The sequence below is a fragment of the Arachis ipaensis genome, chromosome B8, assembly GCF_059453495.1.
Source record: "Arachis ipaensis isolate K30076 ecotype BB chromosome B8, ASM5945349v1, whole genome shotgun sequence".
Taxonomy (NCBI): domain Eukaryota; kingdom Viridiplantae; phylum Streptophyta; class Magnoliopsida; order Fabales; family Fabaceae; genus Arachis; species Arachis ipaensis.
This window is the reverse complement of record NC_142443.1, coordinates 1,764,752-1,791,847: the sequence shown is the minus strand read 5'-3', so window position 1 is coordinate 1,791,847 and position 27,096 is coordinate 1,764,752. Positions and strand designations below refer to the sequence as shown.

Genomic DNA, 27,096 nt, shown 5'->3' with positions numbered 1-27,096 from the left:
AGTTTAGTTACATGGTTTTTATTTCCTTGTGAATGCAGACTCCAATGCAACATAGAAAATTTGGGTTCAGAGAAGATGATTATAGTCAACAGTGGGCATCCCTGCCGGCATTTTTTGGTGATTTATTTTATTGACTAGTGACTTATTGGCATAGGGGCCTTAGGGTTACAACTTACACCAATGAATGACCCGTTATATTAGTTCATCTACTTGGACCCAAATTCACACATTAATCTCCTTCTTTATTTGATTAATTAGTAGATTAAGTTGGTACAATTATTATTATCATTGCTCAAACACGCTAATTAACTATGACGTGCTATCTTCATGTAAGCATGCACACACACACGCACACATATATAGTTATAGGAAAATAAGACAAATGAAATTAATTACAACACTTTCCTTAGAAGGAAGAGCATAAATTAAAACATATACTACGATTGCACGTTTCAAAACGATCTGAAAATCATGTATTAATAAATGTTAATTAAGTGCCAGTACTATAAGTTAGTTGTAGTTGTCATCGCCTTGTTATTGTTTTTGGGTAATGCTAGAGAGACAAAAAAAAAACAGTCAGAACTTGTCTTATTTAGCATTTATTAATTGTCGCAATAATTAATGAATGCTAAATAAGGCAAGTTATGGCTGTGTTTGGCTAATTTTTTTTTGTTACCAAATATTTCCGTTGTTTTAATTTCTTTTCTTCCTTGTTACTCAAATTAAATGTCTATATATATATATTGTAGTCTAAATAGTAAATATATATAGTTCCAAACTTCTACAAAATTCAACGATGATGATTCAATCATGAAGAGTTTTATTTTTCTCAACCAATAATGCTCTTAGCATAATAATAATAATAATGGACATTTTTTTGAAATATGAATTGTGTATAAGAATTAGATTAGTGTGGTGCATTATGAGCATTGAAGAACCAAACCCTAATGATAATTATTAGAACTCAAATATTAATATTATAGATCATAGCTTTGACTAAAAGATGTATTCTATTTATTTCAACACCATCCACACAGAAGAGAGTTATTAATATGCACATGCAACAAGCAAACAAACAAGAATGGCATGCACAAGAAAAAAGAAGCTTTAGTAGCAGCTATTATTAGTAGAGAAAGTATATGAGCGAAAAATGGATTAAAAAAAAGATAAAATTAAAATTAAAATTAAAATTTTTAATTAATTAATTATTATTTGAATATTGAGCTTAAAAACGTGATTCATTGTTTATGTTGTTCGCAATTTTTATTGTTCATCTAGCAAAATTGTTATTAATTAGTATATAGCTAAGTTGTTGAAAATAAGATGTGTGTAATACTCAATCAATTTTTAAAATTGTTAGACAAATATTTTAGTTTTCAATAAATAAAATTTTAATTATAATTTATTTTTAAATTTTTATTTTGTTAAACAAATCAAATTTTACATTAGAATGTTTATTTATATATAATCAAAAGATTGATTTTAAAATTTTAAAAATTTTTAAGAATTATTATGTCTCTATTAAATAATGACAATAATTAATTTATCTAGTTTTTACTAAAATTTAACATAAAAATTACTTTATCTAACAAAATTAAAAATAAAAAATTAATTTGATGATTAAATTTTCATAAAAATTAAAATATTTATTTGAATAATTTTTAATAATTTATTTAAAGTATTACTCATAATATGTTTTTGGCTGAAAATGGAAGTGCAACCCCCAAGTACCACCCTCACTCACATCAATAGACAAAATAATCGATATGATGATTTTGGTTTGGTTTGGTTGTTCCAAATCCAATCTTTGAGCTCTCTAATTAACTCTATCTACTATGCTATGTCTATGCCTTCCACTTAATTAAAACCTAGCTATTAGACAATTATTATTCAATATTTGTAGATTTGAGGCAAAAGTTCCAACTGTTCCAAAACTAGGATCAAGCCTTTAATTAAGTCCCCACCTGCCCTCAACACACAGTTAGGTGAAGGCGTTGGAAACAATTAATAATAATTACTGGTTAAGTATTTCTTAATTATTATTAGCTCATATTAAATGCAATTTTATTTTCTTATTATTGAGGTAGTTCTTTAATATTATGTATATAATATTTATAATTATATACTTATCATATCTAATATTACTTAATTATTTTAATAATAATTAAAGAATATAAAATAAAAGAAGTAGTAATTAAAAAATAAAAGAAGTAGAATTAAACAAAATAAGATAATTTTATTAAATGGTTTTAGATTGATTTTTTATGGCCTTTCAAGTAATTTTGTAATATAATTAAGGAGTTGCAACTACTATTATTACAAATTCCATGTTTTGGAACGTTAATTGCATTATTGAATTCCATGGATGATTCTTGTCAAATTAATATTAAAATAACACAAGTTTATTCATTTGTAACGTTAATTGCATTATTGAATTCTATGGATGATTCTTGTCAAATTGATATTACAATAACACAAGTTTATTTTACCATCATATCTTCTAATTCCCTGTATTAAATTAAAGTATCGTTTTTATCTCCAACGTTTGAGGTAAATTTTAAAGTTGTTCCTAACGTTTTAGTTGTCCTATTTAAGTCCCTAATGTTTTAAAATTGACTCAATGGTGTCCTGCCATTAGGGATCCGTTAACAGAATTGACAGTGAAACAAAATTGAGACAATTTTAATACGTTAGAGACTTAAATAGGACGAAAACATTGGGGACAAAAATGATACATAGAAATAAATTTTGGTTTTATCCTTCAATAGTATCAATTTTTTACTGTACATAATATTCAATTATTTTTTAATCACATCATCTAAGTAAATTATACTTAATCATATTACTTTCATTCTAAATAAATTAATTTTTTTATAATTTTACACTTAAAGTTATAAGTTAATATAAAAATATAAAAAAATTATTTAAAATAAAAATAATGTGATTAAGTGTAATTTACTTAGATGTGATTAAAAAATAATTGAATATTATATAAAGTAAAAAAATGATATTATTAAAGGATAAAATTAAAATTTATTTCTATGTATCGTTTTTGTCCCTAACATTTTCGTTTTATTTAAGTCTTTAACATTTCATAATCATCTCAATTTTGTCCTGCCGTCAATTCTGTTAACAAATCCTTAACAGCAGGATAACATTGAGCCAATTTTAAAATATTAGGGACTTAAATAAGACGATTAAAACGTTAAGAATAACTTTAGAACTTATCCCAAATATTGGGAACAAAAATGATACTTTACTCTATATTATTCGATCTTCTTTCAGTTCAATCAAGTAGTCAAATATTTTATTTTATTAATTTTTTATTTTTTTAAGTTTTACTTGATTTCCAGCTACTCAGAACTTTTCATAATTGTGGCACAATGAATCACGAATTAAGAGTATATAGAGCCGTACTTTACTACTTGAATAAAATTTATGATTTTCACGTATATGTCCTTTCACATAGTATACGTATGAATATAAATGAGGATAGGTTTTGTGGATATAAATAATTTGTACCATAATCATATTCATATTCATAGGAGCATTTACACTGTTCAGTCTAATTTATATATCAAGTGGATGTGCAATGTCATAATAAGGAAATTATTAATTACGGAAGGACATATATATATGAAATGCCAGAAGGAAATTTCGGAATATAGTAAGTGCAATAATTATGAATTCAATTATGCCATTATATTTTATTTCTAATAGTAGCAATATGACCAAAAAAATTAATTAATACAACATTAGGGGTAAAGAAACAATAATTACCAGTCTCATAAACCAATTTGGATCAATGATGAAGTTATAGAAAATTTAAAAATAGGAAAAGTATATGAACCAACTCCAAATCAGTCAAAAATGGAACAACTTAATTAATTATAAATATAGTAATTAGTTTTATTTATTTATGACTTAAAATATTAATTATTAAATATTTTAATACATTCAAATTAAGAGAAGATACGTTCAGCATCATTGCAACGTGAATCACAGAAACTGATTCAATTAGCTTCCGTCTCTTCACCCTCCTTTCCTTTCCAAATACCTAAAATATGATAAATAAAAAAATAGATTTAGAACCATTCAATTTACAAAGAAAAGAAACATTCTAATATCTAGTATAAGCACCATCCACATAGAGGTTTTGGATTCACCGAGAGGCATTTGACTGGTTTTTAGCTGAAACCATCTTAGTTCCTAGCATTATTGTTAAAAATATTATGTATACACTATAATGAATCATTAAAATCAATCATTAATATATTTGTGTATAAATTTAATTTAATTTTAATATATATTTATATTTTTATATATATATTATACTAATAACTGATTTTCATGTACATTTAAAGTGGTAGAAAATTACCTTAGCTTGTATATATATATATATAATATATAAACTAGTATCTAGTAAGTCGCAAAACCATGTTTAATTACCTTAGTTGTAGGTCTTGGTGAAAAGATGAAGAACAATAATGGGAGAATATGCAAGCAATGAATTTGAGGATGATATGATTGAATACCTTACGATGAACATTGCATGAAATTGATTGATTCTAATTTCTAGGGAAAGGGAAAGTGAGTGACTTGGGTGGTTGAGGAGATGGCCAAGTTAAGCCTCTAAAGTCTAAAGTCCAAAGGATAAGAATAAATAAGATTCTAACGACAATAAATTTTAACATTAATTATCAAATGAAAACAACAATAATATAGTAATTTACTATCAAAAGTCAAAACTCAAATTGAAGAAACAGGTCATCTGAGGTGGCTTTTTAATTTCTTGGAGGAAGATGGATTTTGTGACCAGATAGATTTCACCCTATATATAAACATAAAAAATTCATATATACAGAAATTATTTTTAATACAAAAATAAATATAATGTTTTGATTGAATATTAATATTTAAAATATATTATAATATTATAAATGTATAAAAAAATGTTTAACATAAATTCTGTAAATTGTTAGGATATTAATATGTGTCTAATATATAATTTATATTTTATTAAAATGATAACATGTGTCTAACGCATTTTACGTATTGGTATAATGACGTATTATGTGTGTTAACTTTTTATTTGTAAAATTTATCCATATATAATTATATCAAATAATTTTATTTTTAACAAAATTATTAATATTTTTCTCATATAAAAAAACTCAACCTCATGCATATACTATTTTTTTTTCTTTAAAAAAAGAAACATAGTATACATTTGTTCAGCTTCTGAGTAAACCCTAAAGGTACGTAAATGTTTTTGATTTTTTTATTTTGGAGATCATTTAATTAAAACATACTTTTTAAAGGACACAAATTACGGGGTTTCTTAAAATTAAATAAAATAAGTATAAAAATTACATATTTTTATTATAAAATAAATAATCTTTATTTAAAGGTATTCTAAGAAAATGTGAACCGAACACTTGGAGGGGGGAGAAATCAGAAAATATGCTGTGTGGTGCATATTACGAAAATGCCCTCCCATTGACCCAATAGCGATAGAATACAACCCCATCTCTGCCACTGCTACTTTCCGCGTATTCTATGCACTTTTTGACCATATTGCCCCTGCTTACGCCTCTAATTACTAATTAGTAATTACCACATTTTGTTCTTATTTTATTTTTCTGCTTTTGTCAGCCAAGTTTTGCTGTAAGATTAGCTTCTCCCAATTAAGCTTTAAGCTTTAAGCATAAACATAAAACTTTAGTTGTGCTTCTTTATTGGATTTGCATTTACAATTTGGAATCAGAGCAGTGCTGGTCTTTTCTAGGGTTTGGTGGCTATGCCCAAAGCTGACTTGAGTTCACTGTGAGTCACTATTAATTGCTACAAGCTCTTCTCTTTTTTCCTTTATTTGTTTGTTTGGATCTTTAATTTCGAGTAGCTGTGCTGTGATTTATGATCTATTCCACTCTCGGTTTCTTTTGATGCTGTTTTTCTTCCTCCAAGTTTTTTAATTGTTCATTGTGTGAGTTGTCGAGCTGGGTCAATTCGGTTTTTTTGTGTCTAGGGTTTAGCAACTATGCATTTTAGCTTCCTCTGCATTTCTATTCTTGGATGTGCATAAGAATTTCGTTTCCATTTGATATTTGGGTGACTGACATTCCCAAATTGCAGTTGTAAAAATAAAGGGCTTTATTTTATTTATATTTTTAAATGTGGATGGATTTTTTCTGTTGTTGGAGTTGAAAATTGTCATCTGTTTTAGGGTCTTCCAGCTAGTTAGGGATTCTAGACATGGATGAGTTCACATCTCCTCAAGGAGAAAGGGTAGGTGATATTTTGTTTTGTGAAGGGTAAGAGTGTAAGACTAAGATACTGAAGTGACCATCACTGGAAGTTGGAGGTATACCATGTAATTAGAGGAAGAAGAAAGATTTTATTTTATGTTTTGTCTTGAACTACTCTAGAAATCAGCTTGATCCAGTGAATTCTTAAAGGGTGTATGTGCTTTAGTGTTCTTCATGAACCTAGTATCATTAAATTGTTTTCAATTTGTCTTTCATTTCTGCCAGGTGAAGAGAATGATTCTCACGAAGCAGTTTCGCTGCATACACTCAGCTAGCTGTCAATGCACAAAAGGACATTTAAGTGAAAATGTCTTATTTTTAGTGTTTCAACATTTGAATTGGAATCCCAAGCTAATTGCTGCTCTGTCAAGTGTGTGCAAATGGTTTGATGATTTTGCCAAACGAGTTCTATGGAAAGAGTTTTGTCGAACGAGAGCTCCAAAGATGATGCTTGATCTGCAATCTAGTGGAAGTCACAGTGTTGATGGGAACTGGAGAGCCCTAGGGAAGCTGCTATTATACTGTTCAGGATGCAAGAAAGGTGGCTTGTTCAATAGCATTCATATCCCTGGTCATTTTGTGTATCAGACTCGATTTTCTGGAACATCCGGAAAGAGCTTTCTTTTGCCGAAATGTAGAACTGATGTTTTATATGTGTCTGATCCTTGCGAGCATCTTGACCAGGGCGAGGAAGGAGATATAGGATTTTTCCGTGGAGTTTTTAAGTCGTTTGCGACTTCGAAGGTCAGGAAGATGTTGATTAAGAAAGGTGCCAAGCTCCATCCAAGAGAAGTTTGCCCTTACTGTAAGGCAAAGTTGTGGAGCATGCTGCAAGCTAAGATGATCCCTCAAAGTGCGAGTTGCAGGTTGGGTTCCTATGAAGATTGTGTCGAGTATTATGTATGCCTGAACGGTCACATGCTCGGAATCTGTACCCTGTTACCGTTATCCGATTCAGAAGAAGCAACTGAGTTGGAGTGATACCTGAATGATTTGCTGGTATCTTCTTGTTCTGTAAAATTGTTATTTTGCTCTACTATTCATGTTTCCTGTTTGAGTCGTACTAGTTGAATATGTAATTGTTCAACCAAGCTCCCAACTAGAACTAGGTTCCCAAAAGATCCCCCCCAAAAAAAGGATATACCTAAAAAGTCAGCTTCCTCCTCCTTCTTTCCCCTCAATAATCTGCATTCTTCTTTCTCCCTCCTTTTTTTTTCTTTTATTTTCTTTAGTTATGTTTCTCCCTTTTTTTACCTTTTGAAAAAAAAAAGAAAGAAAAAAAAATGTAGGAGGAAAAAGAAATAAAATATAAATATATAAAATTTCTGTATTTTTATAAAAAAGTCGTATTTTTCTTTGAAAATTTCTATTTTAAAAGATTTTGTATTTGGTTTCATAAAATTTCTATATTTCTATTATTAAAAAAATAGTTTAAAGATTTGGTTAAAAAACAGTAAAACACTTATTCGTGAAGTATTTCTTTTCCTATTTTATTTCAATATAAAATGAAAGAAAGGGGGGCAGGGGGTTGTGTTTGGGTTATATTCATTTGTGACTGGATTCAATTGGAACTGGATTCGTTTTTAGAGGTATTAGAACTCAAATATTTTGTTGATTTATGAGCATCATTCCCTGAAAAAGAGGTCACAAGAATAGGATTCTCAGCTCAACAAGCCATTAGGAATTAGTGTTTGTTAGGAAAAGATTTTTTTTTAGTGTGTTTGATAAAATTTTAGTAGTAAAAGTAAAAATATTAGAACATAAAAAATATTTTTTTAGAAGTTATAATTTATATTTAAAAAAATATTTTATTTAAAAATATTTTTAACATAATAAATAAATAAAAAAGTATTTTTATATTATTGTAACTAAATATAATTATTAAATAAAAATATATTTTTACGTAAAATATCTAAATAAAAATTATTATTATTTTTTTTTCTATAGGAGTTCCCTCAAATAAGTTCTTAGATTTCCGGTGTTTATTATTCAGTGTTTTTCTTACCGGTTCCTCACTTCCTCATGCGTCCCATGAATCATACATCATTAGCATCTAAAGATGATTCTATAATCCATACAAATCATATGTACTTGTTAGTTAGCCAGACAGGATATAAGGTGTGAATTCATCTACAACTGTTAGCTGATTTGCATTTATGATGGCCTCCACTCTGCCACCAAGCTTGGGTAATGCTGGACCCCAAATTTTATAGAATCACTGAATCAGCCTTACATATGATATGCTAAATTGAGAATTTTTGCCATAACATAACGTGTAATTGGACAGGTTGGCAATTAATTCCTATGAGGTGGTTGAAAAATGAACACACTTCTGGCATGTATCTAACTAGAATATAAGATTGTGATTTATGAATTAACATTTCACACGATTGATAAATAGTACTACTAAGTTATTTTTGAGTAATCATCCAGCAGAAAATTGTTATTTTGCGTTAAGGTGATATACCATTTACATTTAGAGAATCCATGCAACTCTTAACAAAAACAAAAAAAATTGAATGCATGCAAGGCCATAAAAAATCAGGTAGAATAACCTTGCTCCTCCAACTAACTAAAGAATCTGAATTGGGGAAGATATATCTATTTCGATGGGCAAGTTAATTGTAGCAAAAAATTAAAATAAAAAAAAAAATTGTATGTTGCATTTGCGTAAAAACCAATGCTTCCTAATGCATTGAATTGCCACAAACCAACATTGGATTGCTATCACACCTTAACATAAGATTTGGCACTGCTATAAAGACGAGTTTCTTTCCCTATTCTTCTTTTGATGAAGCAGTGTACTCAGTTCCACGTTCTAAAAAAGTTACCTTAGATGAAGCAGTAGATGACACAGAGCTACCAGTAGTTTGATTACTTGTTGATGGAGTTGGCTGAGGATTGTTAGTTTCAGGAACCCCCTCCTCTGCTAACTTTCTCATAAGATTCATTATAGTTGGAAGAAACTTGGTAGACAAGGATAAGAGTCCAGCTAGCTGAAAAAGGCATATGCAAACTTGGTTAGACTCCGCAAGCCATATGCATCCATATACTAAAGTTTATATATTAAATGTCATATGAATTGCACAGAATTGTTATTAGTGTGTGCAACCAAAGTCATTAGCTATTAGATTAACGAACTTGCTATTAATTAAGTTAGTAGTCGGTCTAGAGATACTCACTGCACCATGGCGAAAATCACCCGCAACGTCAAGTTGCACCCACAAGGCTTTAATGAGAAGATAACCAATAAAAATGAGAATCAAGTATAAAGGATTTCTGCCACAGAATAACAAACTTAGGTTAGACATGTTACATTACATAGATGAAGTAAAGTGATGTTTGCGTCAATACAAGTTTAACAGTAACAAATTATATATTTGCACATTATAAAGCTAACATTCACCTTAGAAGTGTCATAAACTCGTTAAATCCCAGAATAAGCAAGGCAACAATTGCCCATGGTGGAGGTAACCAGTTGTTACCACGCTTGTTGGCCTCCTGAAATTGAAATGGAATTAGGCAATTAGCATTATAATTTTGTCATAACAGATACACCAATATAGCATGATCAAGGGAATATGATCTGTGTCATGTAGTCAACCCCACCTTCTGAGATAACACTTAATTGTTCTTGTTATTATTGTAGAGTAATGAAGAGGAGCCTCGAATATTATAAATAAATAAATGAATAAATAAATAAAAACCATGCCTGTGCAGCAATGGCCTGAGACACAGTATATTCTGTCTCAATCTTGAATTGCCTCCACAAAGATTTACACTGGACAGGGGTGATCAATGTTTTAGAAGCTGGAACCTGCATAAAATTTTTATCAGGAATAACTGATCAATGCCTAAGATAGATAATGTTCTCAAAACATAAGAATATGGAAAAGATTGATCAAAATGCAATAGTCAGGAAAATTAATTTACCAGACGATACAGTATAAATTCGTTTGCATTTTATTTTTGGAAAAGAAAGAGTAAAATATAGCAAAGCAAACCAAAGGCAGTGATATCATATGTATATATTAATTATAATTATAGTGATGATGAAAAATAATGTTATTATCTTATAATATATCATAAAATTAGTTGTGCTAACCGAGTTCAAAGCAAAGGTAGAATTTGGGGAAATGGGTAAACAATTGATCAAAATGCACCTTTTCCCAAGTGCTTGAAGCCAGTGGATCAACTGTTGTGATTTTCTTCTCTTTTTCATTGGGTGAATCTAGCAATGCTTTTGCTAAAATATTCTCAATGTTAAGAGTGTCATCTTTATCATCCAAACGAATTACGGTCATAACAGATAGCAACTTCAGGCACTGCAAATGTTTAAAATTTTGTTTAAAAGACATGCCAAAACACAATCAATTGGTAAATATTATTCTTGATTTTATCATACAGCATATCGAGCAGTCTTGGTGATGGATCGAATATCTTCGCTTCCTGTCCAAATACGCGGCATTGATTCAGCATCATGACTAAACAATGTTGTGAACCTGTTTTCATATTTGACATTAGGCCACTGGAAAAAATAAATAAATAAACAAGTTAACTTAGATAGTTGCATAAGGTTCATACTTTTCCTTCATACGTATTAAGACTCTGCAAGCTTCATCCCTAGCTTTTGTCTCTATCAAACCTCTTGCATAATTCTCTAAACTCACAATCATGTTCTTTTGTGTTTCTTCATCTGCATCAAACCTGGTAAGCGCAGCAGAAAACCCAGAAACAGCTGATTCAGTCTCACGCTTATAGAGTTTCCTTATTGATGGCCAAGTTTCATTATTAGCTCCATCAAAAAGTGCTTCAATAGGTCCAGACAAAGCTTCTTTTAGTTTTTCCTGCAAAGGTATATTATATATATTATCAGCAAACACGCAAAGAAGTTAGCTTGATAATTATAGAAGAATAGCAAATGACACAACTCACAAGTAATAGAAATCTGATAAAATTTCTCGGTTCAAATACAGTATTAACCACTAGCTAAGCATGGGAAGTTTCATATAAGAATTTTGAATGCCATTACAGCAGGCAAAATGTTGACAATAAATTTTATCAATCTACCTTTTTAACCCATTGATGAATGTATTATTACTGCAATTATTGCTTAGTTCCAACTTCATACTACAATGAAATGAGAAAATTTAATCTGAGATGATGTTACATTGCTATTGGCCTAGGATACACTCACAAATTTGTAAGAAGAGAATGATCAATCTTAATTCTCAGACATGTACCTCATATGTTGTAGTAAGTTCCGATAACTTAGCTGCACGTACAGATGCAACATGTGCATCAATGTCACGTCGTAGTTTCTCCCTTACTTTAGATGTATCCCAGTCTGCAACTTCGATAACAACATCTGCAAGGATATTATATCACTGTTAAATTGTAATTCATTTGAGCAAGTTAGATGCACACAATAAACTTGACATATTTTTCAACTTTAATCTATTGATGCCTAATGAATTCGGATAGACAAATGCTGGACTTGGAATACCTGCACAGGCTTCATCAAACTGAGCCATAAAAATCCCTGTGCAATTATTAGCAGCTTCAGAAAACCCTTCCCCTTTATTCAAAGCCTTATCAAATGCTTCCTTGAACTTATCGAAAGTTCCAATCCTTATATGTCCAAGGGCAGAGTGGAATGCTGGTTGGACAAGCTATCCCATTGAAAAGACAATAGGGGAAATGAAGTAACATAATTAATATCACAAACATGGAAAAGCATTTGAAGGCAGAATAGAACAGATAGACATGACTAATCCAGTATCTTAAATGATGAATCTTCATTCGTAATGCCAACGTATTTATCTCTTTCAATAACCACTAATTCCTTTATGTAATGGAAAAGGGGAAGGTCTAAGAAGCATGTTGGCACAAGAGCTAAGTTGATAATAGTTACTTGCAGCAGTTTTTCTTGAAGGTGCTTCTGTTTAGCGGTTCTCACACCTTCATCAAAATAAGTGGCTTCAACATCATACCTATGTTGAAAGAAGAAAAAACAAAAAAGACTCAATATACCTTCATGAATTTCTTATTTTAACAAATAGGTAAACAAAAATACAGATGTTTATAAATGTGAAAATATGTTATGACCTACTAATCAACATGCTAAGTTTAGTAAAATGGTATGAAAAGCTTAGAGAGTTAACTCAAAGCTTATTAACAATATTTACCATATTTCATATAAAATAAAATATACTACATGGATAAAATGTCAGATAAAATTAACTATACTAACTCTGAAAGACAAGTATCAAGAAGCGAATTGAGCTTTTTCCCAAATCCAGCAACTGGACCTGATTGCACAGCCTCTTCTAGCTGACGCCAGTCCTGAGTGGTAATTTCAACTAATTTCAGTAATTACAGTATATAAGACTATCAAAATGTATTGGATAATCATAGCTAAAGAAAAACAAATACCTCATTGGCAGCAAAAAGGGCATATTTCTCATTGGCAATTTCTTCACATCTTACAGTAGCTACCATGACCTACAAGTGGCTCAACCACAAATAATTAATGAAATCAATATACAACTAAAACAAAAAGTAGTATTTCCATTAAAACAATCAAAAGCAATCACATCAGGTATCAAGATATTACCTTGTGTGCGGGAAGGTCAAGATCTTTGTTCTCCTTGATGACTTTCCAGATTTGCTGAGCACTAAAAGAAAAGCCCGAAGCAGGAACAACTCCACGCCGATCCCCCGCAAGCCCACCAGGATTTATGGAATGAACAAATCGCTGCCTCAACTCATGAACCTACATTTAAAGTTGATCAAAAGTAACAACACATACACAACTTAGCTCAGGTATTTACTGACAAACAAACGGCTAATTCTGCTTTCCACCATAGTGCAAAATTAACACAGTTCATTCATACCTGCTCCTTAAATTGCTCTTCCTTCTCTTCGAAGCTAGAAAGAGCAACAACTTCAACCTGATCATTTTTTGCCAAGAGCAAACAATTATTGCGAAGTACCAAGGGAACTCTAATAAAATACTAACCACATCTGAACATTATTTAGTGATCCCAGAAAGAATGATTATCTTACATTAAAAAATTCACTCAGTGGGGTTTCCTTGTGGGCCTGTGGCTTAGGAACAGAATCCCAAATCTGCAGTGGGAAAAGTACAAGAAAAATCACCAAGAAAGAAAAGGTGAACAGAAATTCCTGAGACCAATCTAACAGCAGCATGTAATAAATAAAGCAATGCAATACCTTCTGAATATCTTCTCGTAAGACAGGTTCTAAATTTTCTAGTGGTGTCTACAAAAGGAAATTTGTGATCACGTAATAAATAAGGATATAGACATGACTAACATGTGAATATTATTTACACACCCTTGTTTTATCACGTATGACAAACATCAATGTTGTTTTGCGTGGACTAAACAACCTCATCATGACCTGAAAGTAATAACGATCGTGTAACTGGACAATAGACATATTCTAAAATTGGAGATAGCTGCATGTAGTCAATAGGCCAAGAGAAGATACCTGAAACACAGTTTTTAGGAGTGGCTTGTTTGCAGCTTGCTCACGGCCGATGTCATGACACCACCTTTACAAGTGTATTTGGAGGGTAAAAAATCAGTTGCACAACGAAATTAAAAGAGAAAAAAAGAGTACATCCAGAAAGCAAGAATTACAGGAGCCAAAACATACTTGGAAGTTTCTAGAGTTAGATTGTACAAAAGAATTCTAAAGGAGGACAAGGGGAAAAGAACTCACATGTTTATCAGCACAATATCCGAAACAGCCAAAGCAAAAAGAGAACTCTGCTTTTCAAATGCAGTATCGTCCTGGGAGAAAGAAATTAATATGTTGAGGAAACAATCAAAGGCATAAAATAAACAAATGATGCCAAAAAAATCATGATAAAATCTAGAATTTCCACCATATTCATAATGATCAAATAAAGTTAAGGTGGGAAAAATCACCTCTCCCCTTTCTCTTCCATCTGTGCCCTCTAAGTCCATCACAAGTGTACAAGGCTCTATGCCGGCACATTTTGCCAACCAAATTCCTTTGGTTGTTTGAGATCTGAAAAAAAATCAGTGCATTCCATCAGGTGAAAACATCCTTGCTACGTGAATGAGGTTGAACCATTGAGGTGATTATCTTGGAAGTGCAAACACACACCTTCCCTTAAATGCATCCATCTCTCTAAAATCAGTGCCAAACAAATTATTTAATAGTGTACTCTTGCCTGCCCATGCCAGAAAGGAAGAATTAGATTGTATAAATATTGCTTAACTATATGAATAGCATCTATCTCACTTTGATAATAAAATTCTACGAAGACCGAACACTACACCAATATAGAAAGTTTCATCACTCCTTACCAACAAATAAATAGAAAGATGAACTTCAAAATATTGCTTACTCGGTCTACCACATAAGAAGATTGGTATAATCAAAATAGAAATCCTCAAGTTCAAATACTGTATTCGATTGAGTATTGTCACGGCTACCAAAGGCGACGTAAGAATCATCTGAACATAAAGCCGAAGCAAAATGCTAGCTTATGGAACATACCACTACTTTGTGGACCCATGATGGAAACTACGGCATAGGAAAGCCCGCATTCAGCTAACTTAACGTCCTTCATGAACTTCTCAATTCCCTCAACATTGAATGTGCCATCTCCATCAATAAGCTGAGTAGAAAAACGAATCTCACTCTTCGCTGCATAACCATAATTTTACAATTTACACATCTAGCGTTAGCACTTAGAAGCGTAAAATAAAAATTTCCAAGCTGTTAACACAAATTAAGCAAAACAAGAAAGAAGAACAGGTTCAGATGTGATTGCAACATTGCATTTTGACATAAACGGTAGTGATCCAACAATCGCAATAATACAAATTATCAAAATGAATCAAATCAAACGAATATCAATTGAATAACAAATTACAAATATTAAAATGAAAAAAGTTGCATGAAATGTGCGAAAGGAAGAGACGTACCCATAGGGGAGAGTGGAATGAGATCGCGATCGAAAAATGGTTAAGGGAGAGAGCCTCACACTGTCATCACCATTGCCCTTTCCTTTCGTGTTTATAATCACTCTCTGCCTTCAATGCCTTTGCCTTCCATCATCTCAAACTAACTAACACTACCATTTTCCTTTTTCTTATTTTTGGAAATGCTGTCAGCATATTTTCTTTTCATTACTATTTATTTATTTTTCCTTTAGAATATTTCAAATTTGTTTTTTTTTTTTTTGAAATACCAAAAAGATAAGTCTCAACAATAAAGTAAATTACAACTAAAGTCTTACAAAATGAATAAATCTAATATATATTTAAGTTAAAAGATATTTTGTCCATTCAAATAAGTCATAGAATTTGAATCTCTTTGGATATGTGTAACCGTGTAAATTAGCATTAGATCCTTAAATTTTAAATTTGCAATAGAATAGACTAATAATTAGGAGATACAATGGGAAAAAGATTACGACGTAACTATTATTATTATGTGGAAACTTAGGTGTAGTCGACTTCACGTGAAGTTGATAACTAAGAGCCGTTAGATTATTAGACTAATTTGACTAAATTTTCATCTAACGATTTTCAACTATCAATTTCACATGAAGTCGACTGCACCTGAGTTTTCACCTTATTGTTATTATTATTTCCATGATGAAATATAACGATGCATAGAAGCTTAGTGATTTGTTAATAACCATTGAAACAAAATTTTGAATAGTGCGAGATTAGAGGTAAGGCGGGAACAGGAGGATAGTGTAGGACATGGAAAGGGATATTCGAGATGAAGAGGGGTAATAATGTCAATTCGCATGCGGGAAACTGCAAAAGGAAAAGGCGGGAAAAAATGGAAATGAAACGGGAAAAGGAAAGTGACAGCGAAACGCGTTTCTCTCTCACTGCTTCTTCTTCATATAAATGGAAGCACAATTGAAAAAGCAGAGACTCAGAGAGAGATGAAGAAGGCGAAGACAGTGGTAATGGGAGTGAAAGATCGTTACAGTGAATGGAAGTCAATGGTGGGAGTGTTGTACGACTGGCTGGCTAACCACAACCTGGTCTGGCCTTCACTCTCTTGCCGGTGGGGCCCTCTCCTCGAACAAGCCACCTACAAGAACCGCCATCGTCTCTATCTCTCTGAACAGGTTCATCACTTCAATTACACAATTATACTAATTAATCTTGCTTATACTCATTAATCATAATAATTACTTGTGTTTAATCTTGCTTGTTCTCTCTCTCAGACTGATGGCAGTGTTCCCAACACTCTTGTTGTAGCTAATGTCGAAGTTGTTAAACCTAGGGTTGCCGCCGCTGAACATATCTCTCAGGTTTCAATGACACTATTAATTACTTCATAATCATAATAGTTCATTCATTATTGAATCTAGCGTTTTTGTCCGTTGTTAATTGAAAGTCGTGTGTTGTTTATCTCAGTTTAATGAAGAATCGCGCTCTCCATTTGTCAAGAAGTATAAAACTATCATACACCCTGGCGAGGTATGCATATGCGTACATTCAAAGGCCGATAATCGTTTTGCAATGTAAAAATTGTTCATAATTTTTTGTGCATTTTATAAATACGTTTCAGGTGAATAGAATCAGGGAGCTCCGGCAAAATAGTAAGATTGTTGCCACTCATACTGATAGTCCTGAAGTAAGTGAAATTTTCATGCTACGTGTTGTCTATCATTTGAGATTTTCAATCTTACGCTATTCTATCCAAAATCTTGTTGGTGTAAGTTTGATGTGGAATTTTGTTATTTTTTCTATTTGGACAAAAGGTGTTTATTTGGGATCTTGAAACTCAGCCCAACCGCCAAGCTCTTCTGGGTGCTCCCACTTCCCGTCCAGATCTGGTTTGTTTTTCTTAAAAATTATTCCCCCATGGGGAATTTCTTCAGATTTTATAAATTTTTTTAAATAAATATAAATATTTGTTACTGTCCAAAGAATAAAATTTTGTATTAATTGTAACTAGTGTTAGTTTACACTTATAAGGGCTGAATTGATCATTTAGCCATTATGCTGTTTATATATTTGAGTTCACGTGTTAGACCACCTGAAATTTTAGGTATGCCTTGTTGCAGGTATTAACTGGGCATGATGATAATGCTGAATATGCTCTTGCTATGTGTCCAACTGAGCCCTTTGTTCTTTCGGGAGGTTAAAGTCTTCTTTGTTTTTAGTTGTCATCTAATTGTGAATGATATCAAAAGGTTCCTTTCTGTTGGTTTAGAAACACCTTACCCGTTATGCATGCACTAGCTTTTTAGGTTCACTTGAAGTAACTGAGATTAAAGTTTACATATTATCAACAATAGAAATACAATTGTATTAGACACTGACCTCGAAAAAAATAACAAATACAAATACATTTACAAATGCATGTTTAGTAGACATACATTACCGTGTTAATGTTGCTAATATAATAAATAACGTTAACTTTTACACATCAATTTCCTGTCAAGGAAAAAAGACAAAACACACACTAGTAAAGGGTCAGGTTCTTACTCTTTTTGGATGGTGCACTTTTTATGCTGTACACTTATTTCGTTAACTCGGTTACAATTCTCAATGGCAGGGAAGGACAAGTATGTGGTCCTATGGAGTATTCAGGATCATATTGCAAGTTTAGCAGCTGAATCTGGTTCCAATGTTAAACATTCTAAGAGTAGTCAGAAAGCTACAGAAAGTCCTTCTGTTGGACCACGTGGCATCTTCCATGGTCATACTAACACTGTTGAAGATGTGCAATTTTGCCCATCAAGGTAGCTGTTTCTTGCTTTTATCGGTACTTGTGTCATACTCTGTAACTAAAGCCATTATTATTTATGGATTTCAAGGTTGCTTACAAGATTATCTGTATTACATATTTACAGATATACTTTATTTAGTTTATCATAAAACAAATCTAATTTATTAAAAAGGAGACGTGCACTTGAGTTCTTAGTCCTGAAAATTATTAACGGGGTTATAAATTTCAATCAAATCTACTTTCCTACTGTCTTAAGAGGTTGGCGCCATGAGTTTCTTATCGTTTTCTGATATACTTCCTATGCAATTTTGTCTCTATCAAATGCAGTGCACTGGAGTTCTGTAGTGTTGGTGATGATTCCTGCCTCATATTTTGGGATGCACGAGTTGGATCAGTTCCAGCTGCCAAGGTTTGATTTCGTCAACTCATCTATATCAGTGCTGCTTTCTTTAGGATTAGAACCATGAAATGTAACTTTTAAATTAGTTCAAGGCGAAGAGAGAAATAAAATTAAGCTTTATGATATCAGTAACTGTTTTAACTTCTGTATGTTGATTTCTTCTGACGATATAAGTTTCAATATTATAGCTTTCGAGATTTGTGGTAAATACAGTTTTCAAAGAGGTGGGCCTGGTTCCCGAAGTACTATTACATTCTTTAATTAGTCACCAAAAAAAAAAAATTACATTCTTTAATTCCACCAGTTTCCCCTCTAGTATTTCTTTATCACTGCAAGTAGTTGATTGTCGAATCTGATTTTTATGCATCAAGGTTTTGGCAGCCTGTGAACTACTATGCCCTAATCCTTGGTGGTAGATTTTGAAAAATACTGGAATACAACTTATTATGTAAATTTCATTTTGCATAAATTGCATCTTGGTAATTCTTATTCGATATTTCATGCTTTAAATACCATTACGAATATTTCCTATTTAGTGTATGTGACTACGTTGTTGCATTTTCCCTTTTTTCGTGTTTCTTTCTTAAACAGGTCAACAAGGCACATGATGGAGATATTCATTGTGTTGATTGGAATCCTCATGATATAAATTTCATTCTGACTGGGTATTAACTTGCTGCATGTGCATTTAAATGAACTTGAATTACAATTTATATGTCCTTCACCTGATTCTTTTAATTAATTTTTGCATTTCCGTTCTACATCTTACTGCCATAAATGGAATTAACTTAGAAGTTGGAGCCTTTCCCTCAGATACCAAACAATTTATCAAAGTTTTGGATCTTCATTATGATTTTCTGTTGTTTTGGCTTCAGTTCTGCTGACAACACAGTCAAAATGTTCGATCGCCGGAAGCTTAACAGTGAGGGAGTTGGGTCTCCTGTATATAAATTTGAAGGTCATGAGGCAGCTATCCTCTGTGTACAGGTATCAAGGAGATCATGCTTTTGTTGCTTCTTTTAATTTTGCAGTTCTTGTCTACGGTCAGCTATGGAGATTTTTTTACCGTGAATATTAACCTACAATTATGCATATGCTTCAGTGGTGTCCTGACAAGTCCTCTGTGTTTGGAAGCTCTGCTGAGGATGGCTTTCTAAACATTTGGGACCATGAGAAGGTTGATTCTTTCATACTCATCAGTCTTATGCTTCTATGTTGTATCTCGTTTTCATTTCTTCTTGTCCAAGATTATTCAATATAACGTTGGAATTTCTACTTTTAGGTTGGTCAGACATCAGGTCCACATCGAGCAAGTGCCCCATCAGGTTTATTTTTTCGGCATGCTGGCCATAGGTATGTATATTATAAACGCAATCATAATTATTATTCGCGTAATGATATGGTATATTGCTTCTTTTAGTAAAGAAAAAACCCACAAAAGAAATACATTGTGCAATGCACATGTTCTTTATAAATTAAGTAAAAACCTTTGCTCATTATCCAATTCTACTTTTCACCAAAGAAATTCTCTTATTACTCTTCACCCAGTTTCTGGTTATGTTGAAATAGTTTGACTTCTTATTATGTATTCAGGGACAAGGTCGTTGACTTCCACTGGAATGCATTTGACCCATGGACAATTGTTAGTGTCTCAGATGATTGTGAATGTACTAGCGGTGGTGGTACTTTACAGGTAAACACAAGTTTCTGAAATTCTTGATTTGAATACTGTGAAGAAACGAAGTTATAAAAGCATTCCAGCATGTATATAATATTATTACTCAAGAATTACGTTATAATTTGTTATGATGCAGGTATGGCGAATGATTGATCTGATTTATCGGCCAGAGAAGGAGGTGTTGGCTGAGCTAGATACATACAGAACCCAGATTTTAGGAAGTACCCCTTGAATCCTTGATTTCTTTGTATGTCAGTCACGATCTAGTGTAGAATTTTATTCTGTCTTCAGTTACGAGAAGAATGTAGTAACAATGTAAAATTTGATTTACTACAGTATCCTTCATTTTAGGAAAACTTGTAACAAATAAAAAGAAGGAAAACTTGAAACATTTTAAAGCTCCGAAATTTTATTAATTCGTTATAAGAGAAATAATATTTTTTTTCGTAGATTTTTTTTAGATTGTTGTTAGGGAACTCGACCTAAGTTGGGGAGAAAAGATTTAATTTGGGAATTATTCCCTTCAACAATCTCATCAAGAATAAACTCAAATTAAACAAAATACACATCGCACTAAAATATTTAGAAACTAACAACCAAAACATAACAGATCTTCAAACAAATAAATAATAACATTATAGGACAAAACACGAATAAATTTTTTTATGTCTGTTATTGAACATTTTAAATATTGTGTTTGTCTTGTGTTGATTTTCTCCAAATAATTTTACCATGCTAACCACTCATATTATTCTAATATTACCGACTCACTTTATTCATCCCATATTTATTGTCATGCACTTATATTTATGTGATCCACTTCACCCAAGAGCTATTGTTTGTTATAGCCACACTCTCTCATTCCTATCTTGCCTTAAAATCTCTCGTGCTCTTATACTTTATCCTAATATTTTATACCAAATACTTTATTTTATAAGCTTTATTTCTTAAGTTTTATTACTCCCGAGAGACGTACTTTCCTTCCTATTTAGCCATTCTATTATACTTTTATTGTCAATAAAACTTGTAATAATAGCTTCACTATTAGATTTTTCAATAACATTCTCTCCTATAAAATACTTTATCATATCATAGAAACCTTCAAGGTTACCACCAACAAAAAAAATTATTATAGATAGAAATATATATTTTACATACCCAACAATACCACATCCCATTAACTTCCTCCATCCTTGCTAACATTAATCCATCATATTTTTTCTAGTAGATGAAAAATAATACTTTTATCACTTAGTGCATTTTTTCTTTTTACAAATAATACTTGTTTATTGTATTTAATTATGTTCACTCTTTAATCAAAAAATAAAAATATAGATAAAGATATATTGAAAAATGGTATAAATGATAAAACTCAATTTTTTTAAAAAAATACTAATATATATATATATATCATTATAGTATATAATTATATATAAAAAATAAATCACTAAATCAATTATTTGTATAAAATAAATATTAAAATACAAAATATACGTAAAAAAAATAAACATATTTATATATTAATATATAGTGATTAATTTGACAATTGATTCTGTATATACATAATATTTTTTAATTTTTAATGTATTTAATATTCTAACACTTTAAAAAGGTCTGTTAAGTTTAAAAACTTTTTATAGACAATGTATGTATCAAGAGCTTAGAGATATGGATGCTTGCATTAAAGCATGAAATCATTAAGAAGCAATTCTATGAAATGTGGCAAACACGGAAACATTGGACCCCTAGGCCCTAGCCATAGTACACATCATTATACTAACCTATCAACTACCAACCACTAATAAAGTTTATGGATGTCTCTCGAGCAGTGAGTATTGCTTATAATGCTTGCCTACGAAGTACGGACACTTCGCTGAGTTATCGTATTTTCGTGTCGGACATATTTCGAATACGATATTTATTAACATTTGTCCGACATGTGTGTCTGTTGTGTCCAACCGTGTCTTAATAAAAAATAAAAAATTCTTTACCAGACACTCCTGAACACACCTAAATATAATTACATGTTCGCGTGTCTAGTCTTATTCTTAACATATATTCTTAAAATAAATTTAGATATAGTATATATTATTATTTATTAAAATAAAAAATATTTTAAATACTTGATATAATTAAAATAAGACATTAAAAATAATTAAAAATTTTAATTTATATTTTAATATCAATAAAATATCAAAATATCATTACAATTTATCTAAAAAATATTTTATATTTTATATATATACATACCCCGTGTCATGTAAGATTTTAAAATTCGCGTGTCGGCGTGTTCTGTGTCCGTGCGTCATAGATGCTTAGTGATCTAGGAAAATAACATTTTCACTCATGTTTGATAATGTCGCTCCATATATGTTCACACATGATGTTTTTTTTTATATTATATGTTTACATGAATTAAAAAAAAAATGACTTTATCAAAATATGAGTGACAATGTCTATTTCGGTGATCTATCAAAATACCGATAGTTCTCCAACTCCAATATCGAGATATCATTTAGAATCTCTAACCAAGAAACTCAAATGTTTTTTGTATTCATATCTATGTCCCATAAACAAGCAAAAATGGCACAGACAAAGAACCAAAAAGAACATTGCTGTGACGGTGACAGTACACTGTTGTAAACTTTGGATTTACATACTAAACTAACTCTGGTTCTGTCCAAATACACAAAACAATGTTGGGTGAATTGGATGCTCTCATGAACTTAAAAAGCTTAAGGAAAGAGGAACAAGAGAAACAGTAAAAGGGAAACTAACCAGAATGAATCCTTCTTTTCTTGTGCTAATAATTCTTCAAAAGAAATGTCAGCAAATTCGTCGTCTCTGTTCTCTACCAGTTCACGGGATTTCGCCTTGTCCATGCAAGCCCCAACTTCAAGCATCTTTGTTAAATACATAGCATATTAATATAAGAGATACTTTATAAGCAGAAGCCAAGCTAACTAACTAGATAATACAAAATGTCTTAGGGAAACTAAAGCATCATTTAAATAGCATTAACATATTTCTGCAACGAAATTGAAACAAAGATATTTATCAATCCTCTTATGATGGACTCGAATTAACAGTATACCTTCTGGTATGCTGGTGAGAGTTTAAGCTGCTGTTGAAGTGAATTATAAACAAAAGCATCCTCCTCTAATCTCTTTTGCTCCAATTCAAGCTTGTATATCTGTAATACTTAAAAAATTTTAGATACTCATTGATGCCATATGCAGACTTGATGAGTTTATGACACAAAAGTTCGCTAGCTTCAACTTAACCGACCTGTTGACGCAGTCGATCAAAAGAAGATCTGTCTGCCTTGCATAATAAAGCCTTTGTTATTACAAATTTACGTTGGATCGCATCAGCCCTATAACAAAGAGAGCATGTAAAAGCAATTAGAGCATTCAACAGAACTTGAAAAGAATATTATTACTAAAGCCAAGATTGAATAAAACGACAAAATCTAAGTTTGAATATATAGCCCCCAGGTTAAATCAGTTTGGATTTAAAATATTAAGTTCACAAGATTATGGTATCAATAGAAAACCTTAGGGTAGCTGTTTTTATAACATTAGTTAATAGATGAACAAAAATCTTTAATTTCATGATGAATAAGATCACATAAGTTCTAAGCAAATAAAAGCCAAAACATAGCATAGAAAAATCTGAAGTAACAGCTTTAGAATAAACTTGAACATACTTGTGTTGTAGTTCATTCCTAACATCAACCAAACAATTAGCAAACTGTACAACCTGCATTACAAAAGAGTAGAGTATTAAATTTTGAAAGTGGATGGCATTCAAATAAAATTGGTGCTGCTATCTCATTTTGAAAATGAATATTATAAGTTCCAACTTCTATGTATGTAAATGAAAAGGAAACCATCATGTATCATGATTTGCAAAAATAAACAAACTGTGAATTTCAAATATAAAACAAAAAGTCATCTTGCTACAAAACATAGAAGTTAAGATTGTTCTTTAGCAAGCAGCAAGAACATTTGGCTCTGAAAAATCTATGATGACATCTGGTACTAAGTGGAGAACTAAGAGATAGAATTGCTCAAACTTTTTCCATGATTTCATTAACAAAAGCTAAACTAAACTAACATCACATAATCCAACAGTCGGTAGAAAATTCAGAAACATAACAACAGTTTCAAAAACCATAACTAATCATGGAAAGCTAACCATAAAAGCTTGTTCCTATTGTTTCAAACACCAAAAATATAAACAAAAACATACTCAAATTCTAAGAAAAATGTGTTCTTTTTAACCTGGGCGAGTGTCAATTTCTTGGACTCGTTGCACTTGACGAGTTCATCATACTGCAGTTTGATCCTTCTCTGCATAGCGCTGCTTGAAGAAGTGAACGGGTACAAGCAACCCGATTCAAAATGAACCCCAGGATCCGAACCCGTATTGGCACCTTCACTCTCTTCAGCTCCCGAATTCGCTTTCTTCTTCTTCCCCTTCTTTCTCTTCTTCTTCCCTCTTTGCTCCGCTCCAGGAACCTCCATAGCGGAAGATACTGAATCCCTATCTTCAAACAAGCACGCCCATTTCGCAGAATCGGAGGGCAAAACCTCCAAAAAAACCGAACTTGTCAAGTGGGTCGGGGCATTTTCTCCGGGTCGAGGAACCCCGTCGTCGACTGGATCGTTAGGAGTTTCCAGGTTCTGCGGCGGAGGAGGGTGGTGGTGTTGTTTATCTGTTTTGGAGAACCTTTTGTAGATGGAGAAGGAGAGAAAAGTGAGAGAGAGGAGTGAGAGAGAAGCGAGGAAGGCGAAGAAGAAAATGGGATCGTGCATTTGGGAGTGAAGAAGGTGAAGTGAGAATGGGTTACCATGGAAGAGAGAATAGGATGGTGGAGGCGCCATGGAAGAAGCGCGTCATGTAGAGAGAGAGAGAGAGAGAGAGAGAGAGAGAGAGAAGAGTGAGAAGCAAAGTGATGAAAATATTCTCTTCCAACTTCCAAGTTAGGCTTTCAAGTTCAAGTTTAAAGAGATTCTTTTTCTTCTTTGTTTTTTTTTTTTTCTCTTTTTCCATGAGATAATTTATGAAGATGATTTATCATAATCTTATATTATATTTATGAATTATATATTTATAAACTAGTTCTATATAGGCATCTAATTGTATATTGTTATATCATAAAAAATAATTAATTTTCAACTCATTGTTTAAAGAGTTATTTAAAAAAAAAATTAATTAAATTATTATGTAAAATTTTTTATATTTTTAATATATATTTAAATAAGTTCTTTAGAAATATTATATCGAATATTTTCATTTACAAAAAATTTTATTATATTGAGGTCTTTGAATTCTATAAAAATAAGATTTATAAATTCTTTTATCACATTTTTTAGAATTTTTTTATCTAAATAAAAATATTGAGTCTAGCTAAAGTAAAAATTTATGTCTTACTTTTTTAAGGTTTAAGGATCTCGATATAATAAAATTTTTTTAGAGACGAAAATGTCCAACGCTAAAATTTGGGTAAAACACCTAAATAAACCAAAAAGCTACCAATATTATTCAATAGTTCCAAAATAAAAAATGTTACATAGATGTCTCCATACATATATCTATGTAAATCTAATTGATTTAATTCGAATTACACATTCTTGTACTAAATCGAATCAATTTGATTCGAATTAATAGAGTTATTGGTAAATTGAAGTTATTTGATTCAAATTACTAATGACTGATATTCGAAATATAGCTCATGAGTAATAAATCGAATCTAATTGATTCGATTTACTACCTATATATATATATATATATATATATATATATATATATATATATATATATATATATATATATATATATATATATAAATAGAATCAGTTTAATTCGATTTAGTATTTACTAATTTTAAGTTAATTATTTATTTATTCTATATATTAATTTTAAAACATAAATGTTAATAAGAAAATACTTCTAATTGGATTCAAATAAAATATCTAAAAAATCAAAACGAATAAGAATAAAAATTCAATTTTTGTATTTTAGTTCAAATTTTAGAAAATCTATATTTTTATAAACTTATGAATATAAACAGAATAATAAACGATTTCTAAAAATTCACTAAAATCATTCTTTGACTCATTAGTATCTGAAGAATCATTACCGAGATTTTTGATATTGAAAAAATTAATATCAAGTATAACCCTCTAAGGTGGCATAAGGGTTAAAACTTGAATTTTTTTGTTGAAATCACAAATAACAGATAGTTATACAATATAAAAAGATTAACTATATTTATACAATATGTAATTTGAAACTTTAAATATCTTATTTCTCAATCTTTAATAATTCGAATAAAATAACTTCGATTTAGTATCAGAATGTATAATTCAAATTAAATCAATTCGATTTACATAGATATATGCATGGAGACATCTACGTAACATTTTTTATTTTGAGATTATTGGGTAATATTGATGACTCTTTGATTTATTTAGATATTTTACTCTTGAAAATTTTTAAGGACCTATATATATATATATATATATAATGTATCATTTTAATAGGGCAAAAAACCATATTAAGCCACATGCAGAAAAGTTTAACCAAAATACGCCAAACAGAAATTTGTTTCAGCAATAAGCCAAGAGGCATTTTTATATAAATCGAACCACCAAGGTTCGAACTGTATTAACTAGTAATTCGAACCAACTTGGTTCGAACTACTACTGAAAAAGTTTGAATAATTCGAACCAGATAGGTTCGAACCAAGAAAGCATGTAATTCGAACCTGGTTGGTTCGAATTATGGGGAGAGAGCTTGGTTGTAGTAATTCGAACCAGGCTGGTTCGAATTACATGCTTTCTTGGTTCGAACCAGGTTGGTTCGAACTAAAGAGAGGTTGATTGTAGTAATTCGAACCAGCTTGGTTCGAATTACATGTATCATGGTTCGAACCA

General features: G+C 31.1%; 4 protein-coding genes across 5 annotated transcripts; 2 read left to right on the top strand and 2 right to left on the bottom strand.

Moving 5' to 3' along the window:
* The first annotated feature begins 5,666 nt into the window (after positions 1–5,666).
* On the top strand, positions 5,667–7,492 carry LOC107614113 (EID1-like F-box protein 2). Its single transcript, XM_016316342.3, has 2 exons — positions 5,667–5,826; positions 6,534–7,492. The coding sequence occupies exon 2, from the start codon at positions 6,543–6,545 to the stop codon at positions 7,287–7,289; it is 747 nt and encodes a 248-aa protein (XP_016171828.1). The 5' UTR covers positions 5,667–5,826; positions 6,534–6,542; the 3' UTR covers positions 7,290–7,492.
* A 1,257-nt stretch (positions 7,493–8,749) lies between these two features.
* On the bottom strand, positions 8,750–15,423 carry LOC107610290 (protein ROOT HAIR DEFECTIVE 3). Its single transcript, XM_088497245.1, has 23 exons — positions 15,296–15,423; positions 14,865–15,014; positions 14,469–14,535; positions 14,267–14,369; positions 14,058–14,128; positions 13,824–13,887; positions 13,668–13,733; positions 13,545–13,592; positions 13,377–13,439; positions 13,205–13,261; positions 12,925–13,083; positions 12,744–12,812; positions 12,562–12,653; positions 12,223–12,301; positions 11,815–11,980; positions 11,552–11,676; positions 10,893–11,155; positions 10,714–10,810; positions 10,472–10,633; positions 10,021–10,125; positions 9,715–9,809; positions 9,491–9,587; positions 8,750–9,304 (listed from the first exon to the last, which is right to left on the bottom strand). The coding sequence occupies exons 1-23, from the start codon at positions 15,297–15,299 to the stop codon at positions 9,086–9,088; spliced, it is 2,421 nt and encodes an 806-aa protein (XP_088353371.1). The 5' UTR covers positions 15,300–15,423; the 3' UTR covers positions 8,750–9,085.
* Positions 15,424–16,194: 771 nt separating this feature from the next.
* Positions 16,195–20,598, top strand: LOC107611858 (WD-40 repeat-containing protein MSI4-like). Its single transcript, XM_016313745.3, has 14 exons — positions 16,195–16,461; positions 16,561–16,647; positions 16,754–16,816; positions 16,908–16,973; positions 17,101–17,175; positions 17,407–17,482; positions 17,901–18,087; positions 18,402–18,483; positions 19,066–19,139; positions 19,350–19,461; positions 19,577–19,651; positions 19,757–19,827; positions 20,068–20,167; positions 20,289–20,598. Exons 1-14 carry the CDS (start codon positions 16,273–16,275, stop codon positions 20,382–20,384), a joined length of 1,353 nt encoding a protein of 450 aa, XP_016169231.1. The 5' UTR covers positions 16,195–16,272; the 3' UTR covers positions 20,385–20,598.
* A 2,066-nt stretch (positions 20,599–22,664) lies between these two features.
* Positions 22,665–25,133, bottom strand: LOC107612880 (CA-responsive protein). Of its 2 annotated transcripts, XM_088497422.1 has the most exons (6): positions 24,439–25,133; positions 23,862–23,914; positions 23,441–23,528; positions 23,247–23,345; positions 22,931–23,055; positions 22,665–22,828 (listed from the first exon to the last, which is right to left on the bottom strand). In XM_088497422.1, coding segments are annotated over exons 1-6 (969 nt in total). In that variant the 5' UTR covers positions 25,042–25,133; the 3' UTR covers positions 22,665–22,827. The 2 variants fall into 2 exon arrangements, with proteins under 2 accessions (XP_088353548.1, XP_016170133.2); XM_016314647.2 differs by having other exon boundaries at positions 22,665–23,055; positions 24,439–25,121.
* Between the last annotated feature and the right edge of the window lie 1,963 nt (positions 25,134–27,096).